This window comes from Fundulus heteroclitus, unplaced genomic scaffold, assembly GCF_011125445.2.
Source record: "Fundulus heteroclitus isolate FHET01 unplaced genomic scaffold, MU-UCD_Fhet_4.1 scaffold_217, whole genome shotgun sequence".
Taxonomy (NCBI): Eukaryota; Metazoa; Chordata; class Actinopteri; order Cyprinodontiformes; family Fundulidae; genus Fundulus; species Fundulus heteroclitus.
This window is the reverse complement of record NW_023396629.1, coordinates 12,120-27,452: the sequence shown is the minus strand read 5'-3', so window position 1 is coordinate 27,452 and position 15,333 is coordinate 12,120. Positions and strand designations below refer to the sequence as shown.

General features: G+C 40.4%; 2 protein-coding genes across 2 annotated transcripts; one reads left to right on the top strand and one right to left on the bottom strand.

Moving 5' to 3' along the window:
* The first annotated feature begins 1,003 nt into the window (after positions 1-1,003).
* Positions 1,004-5,497, top strand: iscub (iron-sulfur cluster assembly enzyme b). Its single transcript, XM_012849368.3, has 5 exons — positions 1,004-1,146; positions 3,385-3,498; positions 3,693-3,803; positions 4,757-4,835; positions 4,935-5,497. The coding sequence occupies exons 1-5, from the start codon at positions 1,045-1,047 to the stop codon at positions 5,024-5,026; spliced, it is 498 nt and encodes a 165-aa protein (XP_012704822.2). The 5' UTR covers positions 1,004-1,044; the 3' UTR covers positions 5,027-5,497.
* A 3,685-nt stretch (positions 5,498-9,182) lies between these two features.
* On the bottom strand, positions 9,183-14,064 carry tmem119b (transmembrane protein 119b). Its single transcript, XM_012849367.3, has 2 exons — positions 13,787-14,064; positions 9,183-10,395 (listed from the first exon to the last, which is right to left on the bottom strand). The coding sequence occupies exon 2, from the start codon at positions 10,377-10,379 to the stop codon at positions 9,543-9,545; it is 837 nt and encodes a 278-aa protein (XP_012704821.2). The 5' UTR covers positions 10,380-10,395; positions 13,787-14,064; the 3' UTR covers positions 9,183-9,542.
* Between the last annotated feature and the right edge of the window lie 1,269 nt (positions 14,065-15,333).

Genomic DNA, 15,333 nt, shown 5'->3' with positions numbered 1-15,333 from the left:
CTTCCTTCTGGTCAAGTGTCCCACAGGAGAAATGCTGACTGCACAGTATCATACGTGACTTCAATATTGTCTTAACACAAATAAGGAAGGGAAAGCAATTGTTTAATAACAACTTCCAATGACAAGGATGAAACAAACATGACAAACTATCTGCTTTCTTCAAGGTGAAAACTGTATGTGCGCTTACAAACCATGACGCAGGTCAAAGCAAAAATACAAGAGTTAAATTTCTTTAAATATATTTAAAAAAAGAAATACATTTTCATCCTAGGTCGCTACAAAACATTCAAAATTCAGCACAACCATTGACAAATACAGGGTACAATCACTATTTCTGAAGTAATCTGAAAAATCCCCATCGTTACTTGGTTAATATGTGTGATGGAGTTGTAAAGCAGGAGGGACTGGAATTAATAGAATAGAAGAGGTTTTATTTTATTTAAAAAAGTTGTACTACACCAATTCTAAATAAGGTTTTAGTATATAAAACCTAAAGTTAGGTTTTATATATATGTATTATTGAACAATTTAAAAATAAAAAATTCAAACATTATAAGTACGAGTAAACATAAAATGTCATCCAAAACAGCTGTTATGAAACAGAAGGACAATTAAAACAAACAAGATAAAAAAAAACAACAACACAGGGGTTTAGCTCATATATAGTGCTAACATTTCTGAAAACTTTAAGGCCATATTATTTTTCAGTATCTCAATCGAGGTGTACAGATATTAAAGAAACTTTGAAGAATCTGCACTTGTGTATATAAAATTTTCCAATAATACAAATATTATTACACAGGAGTTCCACATCTTTGTTTTGAGTAAGCAATACCAAATTGAACATGTTTATATTAAAAAAATTAGGTGATATAATTTTCCTGTTTACGTTTCAAGACTTGGCACCTACAGGACACCGTAGCTGTCCTCTGGCTGGTTTACATAAACAGAGCATGCGCAGTTTGCATAACTCCTCCCCCCGTTACCTCACCGCTGCTCGGTCGCGCTGCTCCCTGGTTACGTTAACTGCGCCATTAGGTCAACATGGCGGGTGTAGTGGCGAAGAAGTGTCTCAGTCCTCTGTCTTTACTCACTCGGAGGCTCTCAGCTCCAGAGTTCATCACTCAGTGCTGCTACCACAAGAAGGTAGGAATAAAAACACCTCCGGCCGTCAAACCTGTCCTCGCATATTGTGTTTAGTACGTCGCTAATAGACGAATTACGTAAAGATGGTTTCTCTGCTCAGGAAATTGCATAAAAAGTTATTAAAAAACTTGGGGATAACCAGAGGAAATGAGCGTTTGCGTTGCTGATGAATGTCGTAAGTGACATCAAAGCCACAGGAGGGGCGTATAACAGCGACATAAACACTTTGTTATGAAGTAAGGGAAGAAACTGAGAATAGCCTCATTGCTTGTTTCTGTTGCAACTAGTTAGGAAGTTTAAAAGCTGGAACCGGGGCACCGATCGTCCAACCAGCTGTCTGCAGTTTTAAATGTTAAGATCCAATTAATACGCTTGCGTGTGCGTGGTGCTGCTAGAAACGGATAAATGCTACGTAAAGCCTGCACGCCTTTGAATTACATAACACATTTTTAGTTTGGTCTATTTTAACTTACATTTTTATAGAAGAGCTACCTGTCAATCTGGATTAGAAATGCATAAAACGCTTGGATGTATTTTTGTTTCACTTGCAATTTATGGTTGTATAATAATAATAATAATAATAATAATAATAGTAAAAATAATATACATTTTTGGGGGAGACTTTGCTTGTGAGAATCCATTTGGTAAAAAACAAACAAAACAAATAAACTGTTCCTTTTTGTTTATTTGAAGAAAGTATAGTCAAAACAGTGTAAGTTAATATCGTATTGCAACGTATTCACTCTATTTCTGCTCTTAAATCTCGTCCAGCGTTGAGATAACCCCTTAACCTCATGCTTTGCTGGTCAGCATGACTCAGCAGAAGCTGGGGGGGTTGAAAAGGAGGCAGGAGGGGTTTCGGGTGCATGAGAGCTGAGTTTTGTGGAGAGAGAAATCCACATCTGTGTATTGCCTCACTTTTGTAAGACAGGAAACTTGTTGCATAACAGACCTTGAGGCATGCGTCCTGAGGCAGGCATGCGTCCTGAGGCAGACATGCGTCCTGAGGCAGACATGCGTCCTGAGGCAGACATGCGTCCTGAGGCAGACATGCGTCCTGAGGCAGACATGCAGACATGCGTCCTGAGGCAGGCATGCGTCCTGAGGCAGACATGCGTCCTGAGGCAGGCATGCGTCCTGAGGCAGACATGCAGACATGCGTCCTGAGGCAGACATGCGTCCTGAGGCAGGCATGCGTCCTGAGGCAGAGCGCTGAGGTGTATTCCTGGGATGTCCAGCGTCTAGGCCCAGATTGGCCGTCCAACAAGATTGACATTTCTTTTTCACCTTAAAAATAAATCCAAATGAACTATTAGACTTGTTTTCTTAAATTGCAAATGGCATACTTTTATCAGATCACATAAATACCAACTTTTAATCCAAATCACTGAAGATTACAGGAAATGAAGCAGAACCATCTGACCGAAAAAAACAATAACAAACCTTCAGGCGAATTACACACACCTAGGTTCACTTGAAACATGAAATGTTTTATTTATCAAATGCTCACAGTAAACTTCCAAATTCAGAACAGGTGAACAGGAAAACAACACTAACAGTTTTTGTTATGTAGAGCTACAAAACACAGAGGGCCATATGAATTTATGTAACACTTGTTTTTTTAATTGACAATTAGAAAAGTGTTATTTGACATTGACTTTATATCACAAATAGAACTGTGCTTTTGAGCCCCGCAATATAATCAGTTAACTGAGCTTTTATAACTAAAGAATTGAGGTTAATTTACATGAGAGGACCAAACAAATACCTGCCTGCAGTAATGTGAAGGGGGGCTGCGGAGGTGTCGTCTGCAGAATGCAGGCCAGGTCTAGTTTTGATGAGCAGGTTGTAACGTACAGGCGAGAGTCAGCTAGTCTTGTTCTCACCCGGTTCTTGTTAAGGTTAATAACCGAGAATGTGTTCTGGCACAGATATGTCGATCCAAACAAGCTCGGCATTTTCTTTGCAAACGTTCGAGTCTCTTGGACCCTGAAAGCGTCGTTGCACTCAGCCTCACAGCAGCTTAATGAGCTCCAATATCAGGAAGTTTGGAGCCTGGGGCTGATCTGCTGCCCTCTGTTGGCAAATCACATCATTTGTTTTTGGACAGGTGTTCTGTACATTATTATTAATTTTATAAGAGGCCGCGGACCACGCCTCTCCCCAAATCCCACGCATATATTTGCAATGTTATTCCTGAAAAATCAACTTTTCTTCAACACTGTTTGTTTGTTTAAGGTGGTGGATCATTATGAGAACCCAAGAAATGTGGGATCACTGGACAAAAACTCCAAGAAGGTTGGAACCGGCTTGGTGGGGGCGCCAGCTTGTGGAGATGTAATGAAGCTACAGGTACCGTCTCCCTTTAGTTCAAGCCTTTATTAGAAATGTCACAGGGATAATCTACACAGCAGATGGAGTATCAATATATATACATATTGTAATATAGCCGCTATTTAAAATGGATATTTGTAATTCTGAGGAGCACTGTCATTATAAAAGGCTTAGAGAACTGTATTAAAGTGTGTTCCTCAAATGTTGGACAGATTGAAGTGGATGACGAGGGGAAGATTGTGGATGCCAGGTTCAAAACCTTTGGCTGCGGCTCTGCCATCGCCTCCAGCTCTCTGGCAACTGAGTGGGTGAAAGGCAAAACAGTAAGTTAAACCTTCTTACTTTATTCTTTTGTACTTGTATATCTTACTCTAAGGGGTTGGAAAAACAGCAAAAAGGGATTTTTTAATTTTTCTATAAAAATTTATATTGTTGTTAATAATAATAATATACATTGGTGAATGTATATTCACTAAATTGAATAAATTGGGTGTACTGCTCAATTTTACTTGGAAAACAAGTAAAATTGGGCATCAAATGGGGCTGGACGATATGGACAAAACTTACATGTCAATGTTAACTTTATTTATATAGCACATTTAATAAATACGCCTCTGTTCAAAGTGCTGTACACAGTGACAACAATACAATTACAATATATTTCTTAATTTATGTTGATACAATAGCATTACGATGTCAATATAAACTAAATAAAAGCCTCAGAAAAGACTGAGCGAAAATTATTATGCCATGATTATGAAACTCCTCCAATATAACAATTTAGAAATATTGTGTTTAAAAAAATAAAACACATAAAACTACAGAAAACCCAGAATGTCAGTCAGCGACAAATGCTGTAATCATAAGACTGTAACGTATATTGAAATATGGGAAATGTCACCTTTAGTGAATACATTTATATTACAATATATATTGATATTGAATCATTGTCCACCCCAAGCATCAAGGTCAGACGTCATTCCATAAAATATTTCTTAGAAAATAAAATTCTGAATAAAAAAAATAAAATAAATAATTGATTTATATTGCTTCTGTCTGATTCGCCTCATTCTAAATAATAAAAAATTACTCTCTGGACCTGTGGTTCTAAACCTGGCTTCAGTTAGATGCCAAACAAAGTTTTATTATTAATATTGATTCATCTTTTATTATTACTATTGATTAATATCTGTCTGAAAGCAACAAAACCCTAAGAGAACAAAACGGAAATAGCCCTTGGCAGTATCGTTACTGAAGGGTTGTGCTTCTGTTTCAGCTGGACGAGGCTCTGGAGATCAAGAACACGGATATTGCCAAGGAGCTCAGTCTTCCACCTGTGAAACTGCACTGCTCCAGTAAGATCTCATTCTATTCCTCTAACCTAATGGTGTTGTCGTGGTTCAGCTTTATGCATTCACGTATATATAATCCACCTTTGCTTGACGCTTCCTCAGTGCTTGCTGAGGACGCCATCAAAGCGGCCCTCGCAGACTACCGCCTCAAGCAGGACGACGACCAGCAGGAGGCAGCCAGAGCCAGCAACTGAACGCCGCACTCCTACTTCGAGCCGGATGCCGTCTACTTCCTGTTCAAACGAGTAGCAGCAGCAGCAGTATTACTGTTTTACTTTCCAGCAGCGCCGATGGCAAACGCACACTAGTCAGCCCTTTATAGAAGAGTTACTCAAGGCTTTCCGTCTTAGACTTTGCTCCTCTAACCCCGTCTACTGTATATTTTAGCCTGTCACGTAAACGCACAATGTACCATTTTGGGTTGGTGGTGCAAAGCTGAGCCTTATGCTTCTTGAGATTATGTTTGGGCTTCAGACTGGGTTCAGGAGGAGTGTATGTTTAGAAAGGTGTGATGGAGGTAAAGGTCTTAGCTCAAGGCTCCACTGACTGATTTGCAATGATGTGGATTGCAATGGTAAAAAAAAGGAGGTCCAGTAGTTGTAAGTGTAATTTATTATATTCACAAATGCTACCTTGAAAGCCTGTAATAAAAATACTTTGCATCATTACGTTTCTTCTCACTTTATTTTTCAAGGATCACAATCAATAGAGCTTAGACAGGTTTACAGATATTTCTCTCTTTCTTTTTGATACTTTATTGCAATAAAATGTTCATGTGGGGGATTTTAGGAGACCTGCATGAGAATTATATAACTAGCAATTATAAAAGTGACGTGTTATAAATCTGAATTTTTAGATTACAGTATCTCCCTAAAATACACATGCCCTTTGAATTTTTCATGTATTTTGTTGAATAACAGCCATAGATTTTGATACTTTTTATTGGGATTTTACTTGATAGACTGACACTATGTAGTGGATGATTGTGAAGTGGAAGGAAACAGATTCATGCTTTTCTGAAAAATCTTCAAACGAAAAAAGGAAAAGTTATACTATAAAGAAGAAACTTAAAGTCAGGATAAGAGAAAGAGAAAGCAAGGAGGTGTACAGGAAGAAGCTGGAGAGCGAGCATTATGACAGGGGTGGCCAAACTTCAGTACATGGGCCAAAATAATCAAGTCAAAGGAACTCGAGGGCCAAAAAATGAACACAATTTTTTTTAAACCAAAAAAAAGCATGCTATTTTTTTTACCTGTTCTAGAAAATATGATAATTTCAAATAAATTAGTCAGATTTTTTGTAGTAAATAAATGTGTAAATCGTAGATCCAAAGGTAAAAAAAGGGTTTTGCTCATTTGTTGTATTAAAAGATAATCATTCAGTTTACAGAGTATTTTGAATAACTTAATTTAACTCTAACAATAATAAACTTTTTGGTCTAGCAATATAAGAACATTATTTGGGTCAGTTGTTTGAAAACGCTTGCTGTAATTGGCCAACTTTAATAACTAAATTCAAAGCAGATTTTAATGCACCAAAGTTTGCATTTCAGTGATTAAATGTCATTGGATAAGTGTTACTATGACATTAAAGAGAATGTGTGTTTATTAAAAGATGAATACTTTGTGTTGTACTTAATATTTTCAACTGTAGGATTTTAACTTTTCTGTAATAATTTTGCCCTAAAAACAATTTCCCAAATTTCCCCATTGTGGGACAGTAAAGCATTTCTTATCTTATGATATTGAAACATTAAGTATAGCAACGGTGAGATTGATTATGATTAGCTAACATTTTCCTCACTGGTTTCCATGATCACTAAGTCATTGCTGGTGTTCTTGAGGTTCTACTCTTAGTTTCTTAGTTTAGATCTGTAACTTATTGGCACAAAAGGCTTTAAAAGTCTCTCATAGTCCCCATAAATGTCGTTGGCAAGCAGAGTTTTATTGTGTTGCACCTGAATGGTTTTACTATTATAGCCTAGCAAATATTGCACCTAACGTGTCCATTGTTGTTCTGATACTGCACAAATTGATATCCAAATTACACATGTGCCTCAATATATTGTGTAGCCCTACTTTAAAGAGCAATCTTTTGATGTAATTGTCTTTTTAGGTATATCTCCACTCGCCCATCTGGAGACTAAAAATGTCACTTATTCATCCTTCCAAACCAGCTCAAATCCGATCACATTGCATGAAGAGTAATTGGAGGTCAGTTTTCCAGTCAGGCCACAGATTCATCATTAAGGTCAGGTCCAGACTTCGACTGGGCCATTTTAAGACATGAATATGTTATATCCAACTGGTTGCAGCTCTGGCTCTATGTTTACTAGTGTTGCACCGATACCAGTATCGGACAGGGCCCCGATCCAGCCCTAAAATGGTGGCATCGGTATCGGCGAGTACCAACAAATAGGGCACCGATACCATTTTGATGTTTGTTTGTCACTTGAACGCAGCCTTCCCTTTCCCGACTAGTATTACACATGTTATATAAGTTCATGAATGTTGCACTATTTTGGGATTTGAGAGCCAAATCCAGTAGTCCATCACTACTGGGAGTAGTGATGGACTCAGACCTGAACCTTCAAAAGCATCTAAAGACAATTACAAGGTCAGCTTTCTATCACCTGAGGAACATTTCTAGGATTAAAGGACTGATGTCTCAGCAAGATCTGGAAAAGCTAATCCATGCATTTATATTTAGTAGAATTGATTACTGCAACGGTGTTTTCACAGGTTTGTCTAAAAAGTGGATCAGACAGCTGCAGCTGATCCAGAACGCTGCTGTCCGCGTCCTCACTAAGACTAAGAAAGTAGAGCACATAACCCCAGTTCTAAAGTCCTTACACTGGCTCCCTGTATCTCAGAGAATAGACTTTAAAATACTTCTGTTAGTCTATAAATCCTTAAATGGCTTAGCACCTAAATACATCACAGACTTGTTATCAGCGTATAAACCCTCCAGACCACTCAGGTCTTCTGGCTCCAGCCTGCTCTGCAGAACCAGAACCAGAACTAAACATGGAGAAGCAGCATTTAGTTCCTATGCTCTGCTTATCTGGAACAAACTTCCAGAAAACTGTAAAAGTGCAGAAAGCCTGAGTTCTTTTAAATCAAGATTAAAAACACATCTGTTTAAAATTGCCTTTGACTGTTCTAGTTAAACAGTTTTACTGTTTTTAATGTTCTTTTTTGTTACTACATTCTATCCCTACTTGCTTTTATTCTATTTTCTATCTACATTTTATTATTTTGGTATATCTTAATCATGTAAAGCACTTTGTATTGTCTTGTACTGAATTGTGCTATATAAATAAATTTGCTATTCTGCACAGTGGCGCAGTGGGTAGCGCTGTTGCCTTGCAGCAAGAAGGTCCTGGGTTTGAGTACACCCCTGGGTCTTTCTGCATGGAGTTTGCATGTTCTCCCTGTGCATGTGTGGGTTCTCTCGGGGTACTCCGGCTTCCTCCCACAGTCCAAAAACATGACTGTTAGGTTAATTGGCTTCTCTAAATTGTCCTTAGGTGTGTGCGTGAATGGTTGTTTGTCCTGTTTGTCTCTCTATGTTGCCCTGCGACAGACTGGCGACCTGTCCAGGGTGTACCCCGCCTCTCGCCCAGTGAACGCTGGAGATAGGCACCAGCAACCCCTGCAACCCCATGAGGGATTAAGCGGTATGGAAAATGGATGGATGGATGGAAATAAATTTGCCTTGCCTTGCCAAAACTCAGGGTTTAAAAGAGATTATTCAAATATTAATGTAATTTTACTGTCTTACTGTTGCACTACAATTATATATGTTATAATTTCACGAATGTTGCACTCTTTTAGCCTTTGAGAGCCAAAAGTTTATTCAACTATTGTCACCCATTCCAGGTAGGCAATAAAAAGTTCTACTACCCTAAGTAGTATGCAGTTCTTCATATATACACACACATCAATTTCAAACAGCCAGGTATCGGGTATCGGTATCGGGGCCACAAAATGGCATCGGACCAACACTAATGTTTACAGCTGTTCTCCTGCCAGGAGGTCAACCCTCCACCAAGAATCAGGTCTGTTTCATCCTAATGCTCCGTATTTAGCTCCATCCCTAAGCATTTTCCCTGTGCCCGCTGAAGAAAAGCATCTCTGCAGCCTGATACTGCAGCCACCAGGTAAACCTCTGTCCCTGTCTTAGGTCTTTGCAACCTTAAGCAGGCTTTCTTACAGCATTGCCCTGTGTTTAGCTCAGGGCAATGCTGTAAGAAAGCCTGCTTAACCTTTCAAGGTTATCTTCCAGTGTCCGTTTTCATTCTCTCTTGACCTTTTTTGTTTTGTTGCGAAAAAAAAAAAGGTACATTTTGGTAAAGGGGGGTTGAACACAAAGGCAAACCAGATATTTCTCATTTTTATTGGTAAAAAAGAAGAAAAAAAATCAAGATTAATGCACTACTTGGTGATCTGTCAATTAAATCTCAAGTAGGTTGACGTTGAAACATGAAAACATGTGGAAAAGTCATGAAGGCACTGCAGATCCCATGTGTGATGACAATATAGCCACAGTTTTAGTATTTTCCTAAAACCTCTTAATACTCTAGTTTGCAAAACATTTAGGCTCTCCCAGAACGCTTTTCTTAAAAGTTCTATTCACAAAATGGTACAATTTTGATGTCATCTGAACGTGTGTAAGTTCTTGTTTCATTGAACTTTGAGGCGACGGCGATCAGAAGGCAGTTTTCTCTCCTGCGATCAGCTGCAGTGTAGCAGTTTCATTGTGAATGTGCAGGGACGGGGGCCGGAGGCTCCTTCCGGTCGGAGGCTCCTCTGAATCCTCGTCTCCGGGGGCCGGTTGCTCTGGATGCTCCGGCTCAGAACCTGCCGCCTCAGCTTCTCTGCTGTCAGGAACCTCACACTGCTCCTCCTCAAGCAGAGTTGGTAGCTGCTGGTCCAGGATGCTACAATCTGGGTCAAAGCCGTCCGCAGGACTGTGGTCCGCTGCGCTCTGACTGGCCTCGCTTCTCTCTGCGGCCTGAGCGCTTTTATGTGGCGTGCGTAGGCTGCTTGCAGCTCTCAAGATGTCGGCCTGGAGCTGCTTGTTAGAGTCCACCGACTCCATTTCCAGCTCAGGAACGGCTTTGCCTCGGACTTCGTTGAAAGGCTTGGCGCCTCCGGTCTTGTCCTGGTGGTCCACGTACATTTTCGAGGGGAAGGAGCAAGGGTGGTAGGAGTTAACTTTAAGCCTCCGGCTCATGAAAAACGCAGCACAGGTGATGAGGAAGGTAAGAAAAACAAGCGTGGTCAAAACGAGGATGGGGAGCATGTTCTCCTCCAGGAAGTTTGCGAAGTCTGCTGAGGAGCTGCTTTGTTCTTGTGACGGTTCTGGTGGAGTGGTTCGGTACTCTGTCGGGCGGACTCTGGGAATTACAGAGGACTTGACGTGAAGCTCTTCCTCATCTGTACTTCCCTCTAGAGGACTGTAAAGAGGCAGGTGTGTGGCCAGGCTTCTGCAGATGCAAAACACCAAGCACAGGCTGATGGGATGCAGGGCTTTTGGCTGCATGGTTTCCTGTCAGGATCTGCAAAGGTCCACATGGAAAAGCAGTTAATGCAACAAAGAGTGTCTGCTTTTCTGGAAGTTGTAAATCAGTTGTAAACAGGGATTTATGACCGGGTGAATGAGAGAATGATGTATTTTTCATTACAAATGTTAAAGTATGAATCAAAACAGAAAGTTATTAGTTTTAGTAAAAAGTTTTAGCACTCTGTTGCTCGGGTTCAGACGCCGGATAAAGTGATGGAGTGAGTTTCTTCTGCCGTGTTGAGCATACAGTTCCCGTCAGCAGACTGAAAGACGGCTAGAGCACTTTTCTTTCGGCTTCAAGAAAGAAATTCAGCTGTATTTCTATCACAACTATTTACTCAAGTAAATGAGTGCCACCCATTTTTTTTTTTATCAAAGTGACAGAGCAAAACTGAGGTTGTGGTTTTTGCTCTGGGTAAAATGGGCTTTTGCCCAGGGCGGCAATTAGAAAGTGGGTGCACCAACACCAAATTCTGAATATATTCTACATTTATCTCTGTTGCATCCTGAATCAGTTTTCTTTTGCATATTTGCATTTACGTCCTGTCCAGGGTGTGCCCCGTATTTCACCCATTGACAGCTGGGGATAGGCTCCAGCCCCTCCAGCGACCCTGTACGGAGAAGCGGGTATAAAAAAAAATGGATGGATGGATATTTGCATGTAAAGTTAATGTGGAATAGCCCCCCCCTGTGTGCAGCTGACACAAAGACCTGCTCAGCTGTGTGTTTGCTGTCAATAAAAAGCACCAACGTGGGGTGAAGTGACTCATGTTATGTCTTTGCTACCATCAACCGGAGCGTTATGATGGTAAAGTTAGCTCAAGACATTTACGCAAAAAGCAAAAAGATAAAAGATGCACATTCAAGGTAAAGCGAACTTATTTTTCACGTGGCATAAAATCCTAAAGGTGATAGTTTTAACAGCTGATGTTGTATTGGTGCTTTGTGAAACTGGGATGGGTTCTGCAGGTGCTGTGATGAACGTGTGATGACTAGACTCAAAACTTTGTGATGCACAGAGCTGAAGTAAGAGGAAGCTGCACATCCAAGGCATCATTCACACCAGAAAAAAAAAAAAAAACATTGCTTATCAAGCTATGAGCAGCATGAGTTGGAAGCAGGTTACTGTGCTAGCTACCTGAGCAGATAGCCTGACTAATGAAACAGCTAACACCAACATGTTGCATTAGTTGATAAAGGCATAATACTCTTGCATTAAGTACCCCCCAAAAAAACTACCAACTCTGCTGGGATTCTATATTTTTGCTTATGGCTATGTATCTGTAAAAGATAATACTCTATGTCTACTGTAATAATCAGTCTGATTGATTATTTTGTCAATAAAAGGCTGTTTTAAATAAAAATTACAGATCATGTTCAAATGGTTTGGCGTTCAATATTTTGTATTAAAACTGGATTTTCTAATGCCATTAGTATCTCACACCAGCCCACGCCAAGTTGAAATTCTTCATGGATAATACATTATTCCTACATTTGAAAAAAAATACTATTTTGGTTTGGAAAATGCCTCCAGACCAGCCTCTACCAGGTCTCTGAGCTGTAAATGACATTATAAACATCCCAGTAATCACACCTTCAGTACAACATGCCTGATAGACAGCACCTTTGTCAGGCACATGTTAAATTAAAAGCATTTTAAAACAGAAATAAGTTCAATGTCTGCTTTTTAATCGCTACATTATGTATCTGTCTTTGTTTTAATGCGTAAACCTAACACTACCTAACAGCAGAAGACTCCAAATCCAGGCCTCTCATTTCAGCGCCCTCTGACCCGACCCTGGACTCACTTGGGTCTCAGGTTGCGCCTGATGTTGAACACATGTTGACACAAGTGACGGGTACGTAAACATGAAGCTTTACACACAACATCTCTGTAGTGGTGGGCGATAACAAGTAATTTTACCATTAATTAACCGCTTTGGGTTCGTAAAAGTCGTTAAATAATTTCCTGTCTCAGCTGCTCATCTGCTCCACGTCTTCTTTATATTTTTGCGTCTTTGCTTTCTGACTTTTATTACATATCTGGACTTGAAATAAAACAGAAACATAAACATTTCTATTGTCCATTACTGGGGAAATTCAGGTGCACCAGCAGCAAAGTGAGAGGCAAATTGAAGCACGCAGATACACATAAAGATAAGTGATAATCAAAAAAGAAGGTTGACGGTACAGTATGGTCAAATGTACAATTTAAGAAAAATGAAAACAGTGCAGCTACATAAGCATACACACGGTTGAAAATGATCAACTGAGTAAAATCATTTAAAAGGTCAGCTCTGAAGCCAGGCCCCATAACAAATAAGCCACAAGTAGATCAAAGTTGCTCCTAAACTTGTGTTTGCAGATTAAATGTACTCATTTTATACATTTTAATATTAGTGCTGGAAAGCCAAAAGATTGTTTCATTTCAATTAATTAAGGTTTAGAGTATTTTGAAAGAAATAATCTATTTTTTACAACGTATCAATGTCCAGGTACAATGAGTAATTTATGGATGCAAAATGAAGGTATTATAAAAGTTATAGAATATTACTATACAAGTCAATGCTGCTTGAAACTACCACATATAAAACTGTAATTAGTCATCAATCTTTACTTGTAAATTGTTGTCCTGCTGACCATGCACCACCCAGTCCTCTGTAGGACAACAGAGTTTTTTTTAAATTCCTTATCATTCGGGCGGATGCGGCTAAAATGGGATACAGTATGTGTAAAATTGTGTTCTTGGTACATTTTCTGACCTCTCTCATTTGAAGGTGTCGCCCAAATGAAATCAAATATATCTGCTTGGCCTATTATTAAATGGCTGTTTGGGAAAATTTTGTTCTCTGCTTCATATTTCGGGAACCGAACCTTTAAACGCAGCTGTATTTATTGACTTGGACCTCACTCTGCTCACTCTGTGTGTGCGCTGGCAGCGGGTCACTTTTTTTTTTTTTTTATCTCGGATGCATCTGTGTGCAAGCTGTCCCACATGAAACTTAGCTTCCAGCTGGAAAATAGGCTTTTTTCACCCCCCCACCTCATTTATCACCTCAAACCAAATCTACAAATTATGTCTGTGCAGTCAGACACAGAAACATTGCCAACAAAAGGTGCCCATGTGGACACAAAGGGACGGAGGTATATGAGGCAAGTTTAAGGAGTATTAACAGTTTCTCTGATTTGTAGGTCAACATCGACAGGGAATGCAGAAACACCCCAAAGTTTAAACGACCGCTCGAGTCCCAATTGTGCTCCGAAAGCATCCTGATGCCGTCACGTCTCCTCCTTTCAAGCTGCATCATGCGTAGGAGCAGCATAATGTGCCTGTGCTTCTCAAACTTCTAAGAAACTAAAAGTTAGAAAGATTTCCTTTTACTCACCATTCAGTGTGGAAGAAGTTTCTCTGCTGAAATCCCCTGTGCTGGAAGGGTGACGGAAACCTGTTTGTGAGAAGCAAAGTTAGTGGGAGTGCAGAGGGCATGTGACTGATTGGGGAACCGTGCAACCTCTGCAGTTTCAGGTTTCAATGTGGAGGTTCGTCTGGATAGTGCAGAAGAGAGATGTCATTAACCAGGAGTACAGATCCCTCCTTCTGGCCCTGCTCTGCTCTCCTCCCCCTCCTTCAGTTTCCCCGACAGTGTCTGGGTTCTCCGGGCCTGCGCACAGATTGTTCTTGTTAGGTATGAGTTTATAAAGTGCTGTGGGGGCAGGGACCTCCTCTCTGCTCTTTTGTGTGGTTAACTGGACATGGAAGGTATTCACATCCCTTCAACCCTTTTTTTCCCCCTCCAATTTCATCTTATAGGAGTCAGAAAATTCTGTTTATTTTATTGGGGTTTTATGTGATAGACCGATGGAAACGGAAGAAATACACGTGACATACATGTACATGATACGTGTTTTTTTTAATTTGTGTTTGCAAGCAGAAATCTGAAAAGTGTGACATGTATTTTGGTTCAGTCCGTTTTTCTCTGACGCTACTAGATAAAAACCGTCTGCGTGTGAACGACGGCGCTCTGGTCACATGAGACAAAGCTGAGCTTTCATGGCACGACGGATGCCAGAAAGCTAACGCTGCATCACCTTGAACAAACAATCCCTACGGGGAAACATGGCGGTGGCAGCATCATGGTAACCTGACCCTAGCCAGATGTATTTCGCTCCGCCTAGCTCCACTCACATGGCCTTTTTTGAAGGCTGGGCCTTATCAAAAATCCTTGCATATGATTAGATAAGCCACTTGTCTGTCATCTTTATCGACGTGCTATTTCAACCACTCACACCGAAGCTAACCCGTGACGCTGTGAGAGCGACGCAGGAAAAAACAAAACTTGCCAAATCCGGTCGGGAGAAGGGCGAAAACATGGTTTCCACCAACAAAAGCCTTCAGAGCCGTTCTCTGATGTTCTATTAATGAAACAATATTAGGTAGATTGGACAACACGGAAGAAATAGCAGCATCAATGTTAACGCTTGCTTCCTCGATGCGAGCCGCCATTGTTGTCTGAATCAAAACAGTCTCACGGTCGCTTCTCCACTACGTCACATCTATGAAACTCCAGCCCTGCGTTCTGATTGGCTGGACAATAAAATTGGTTGGAGAAATCACTCTCTATGGGAGATGTCCCAGATGGATGTGAGTGAAGCTAGGCGGAGCGATATCAATCTGGCTAGGGTCAGGTTAGCATCATGGTGCCAGGAGACTGTTCCTCAGCAGGGACAGGAAAGCTGGTCAGAGTTGATGGAAAGATGGATAGAGCAAAACACAGAAAGGAAAGATGTTAGAGGCTGCAGAAGACTCGAGACCGGGGGACAGAGACCGCAGGACGACGGCCCTGAATGTGCGGACCAAGTTACGATCGAATGGTTTAGATCAATGTGTTAGACTGGCCCCAGATGCAAATCCAATTAAGAAACGGTGGCAAGA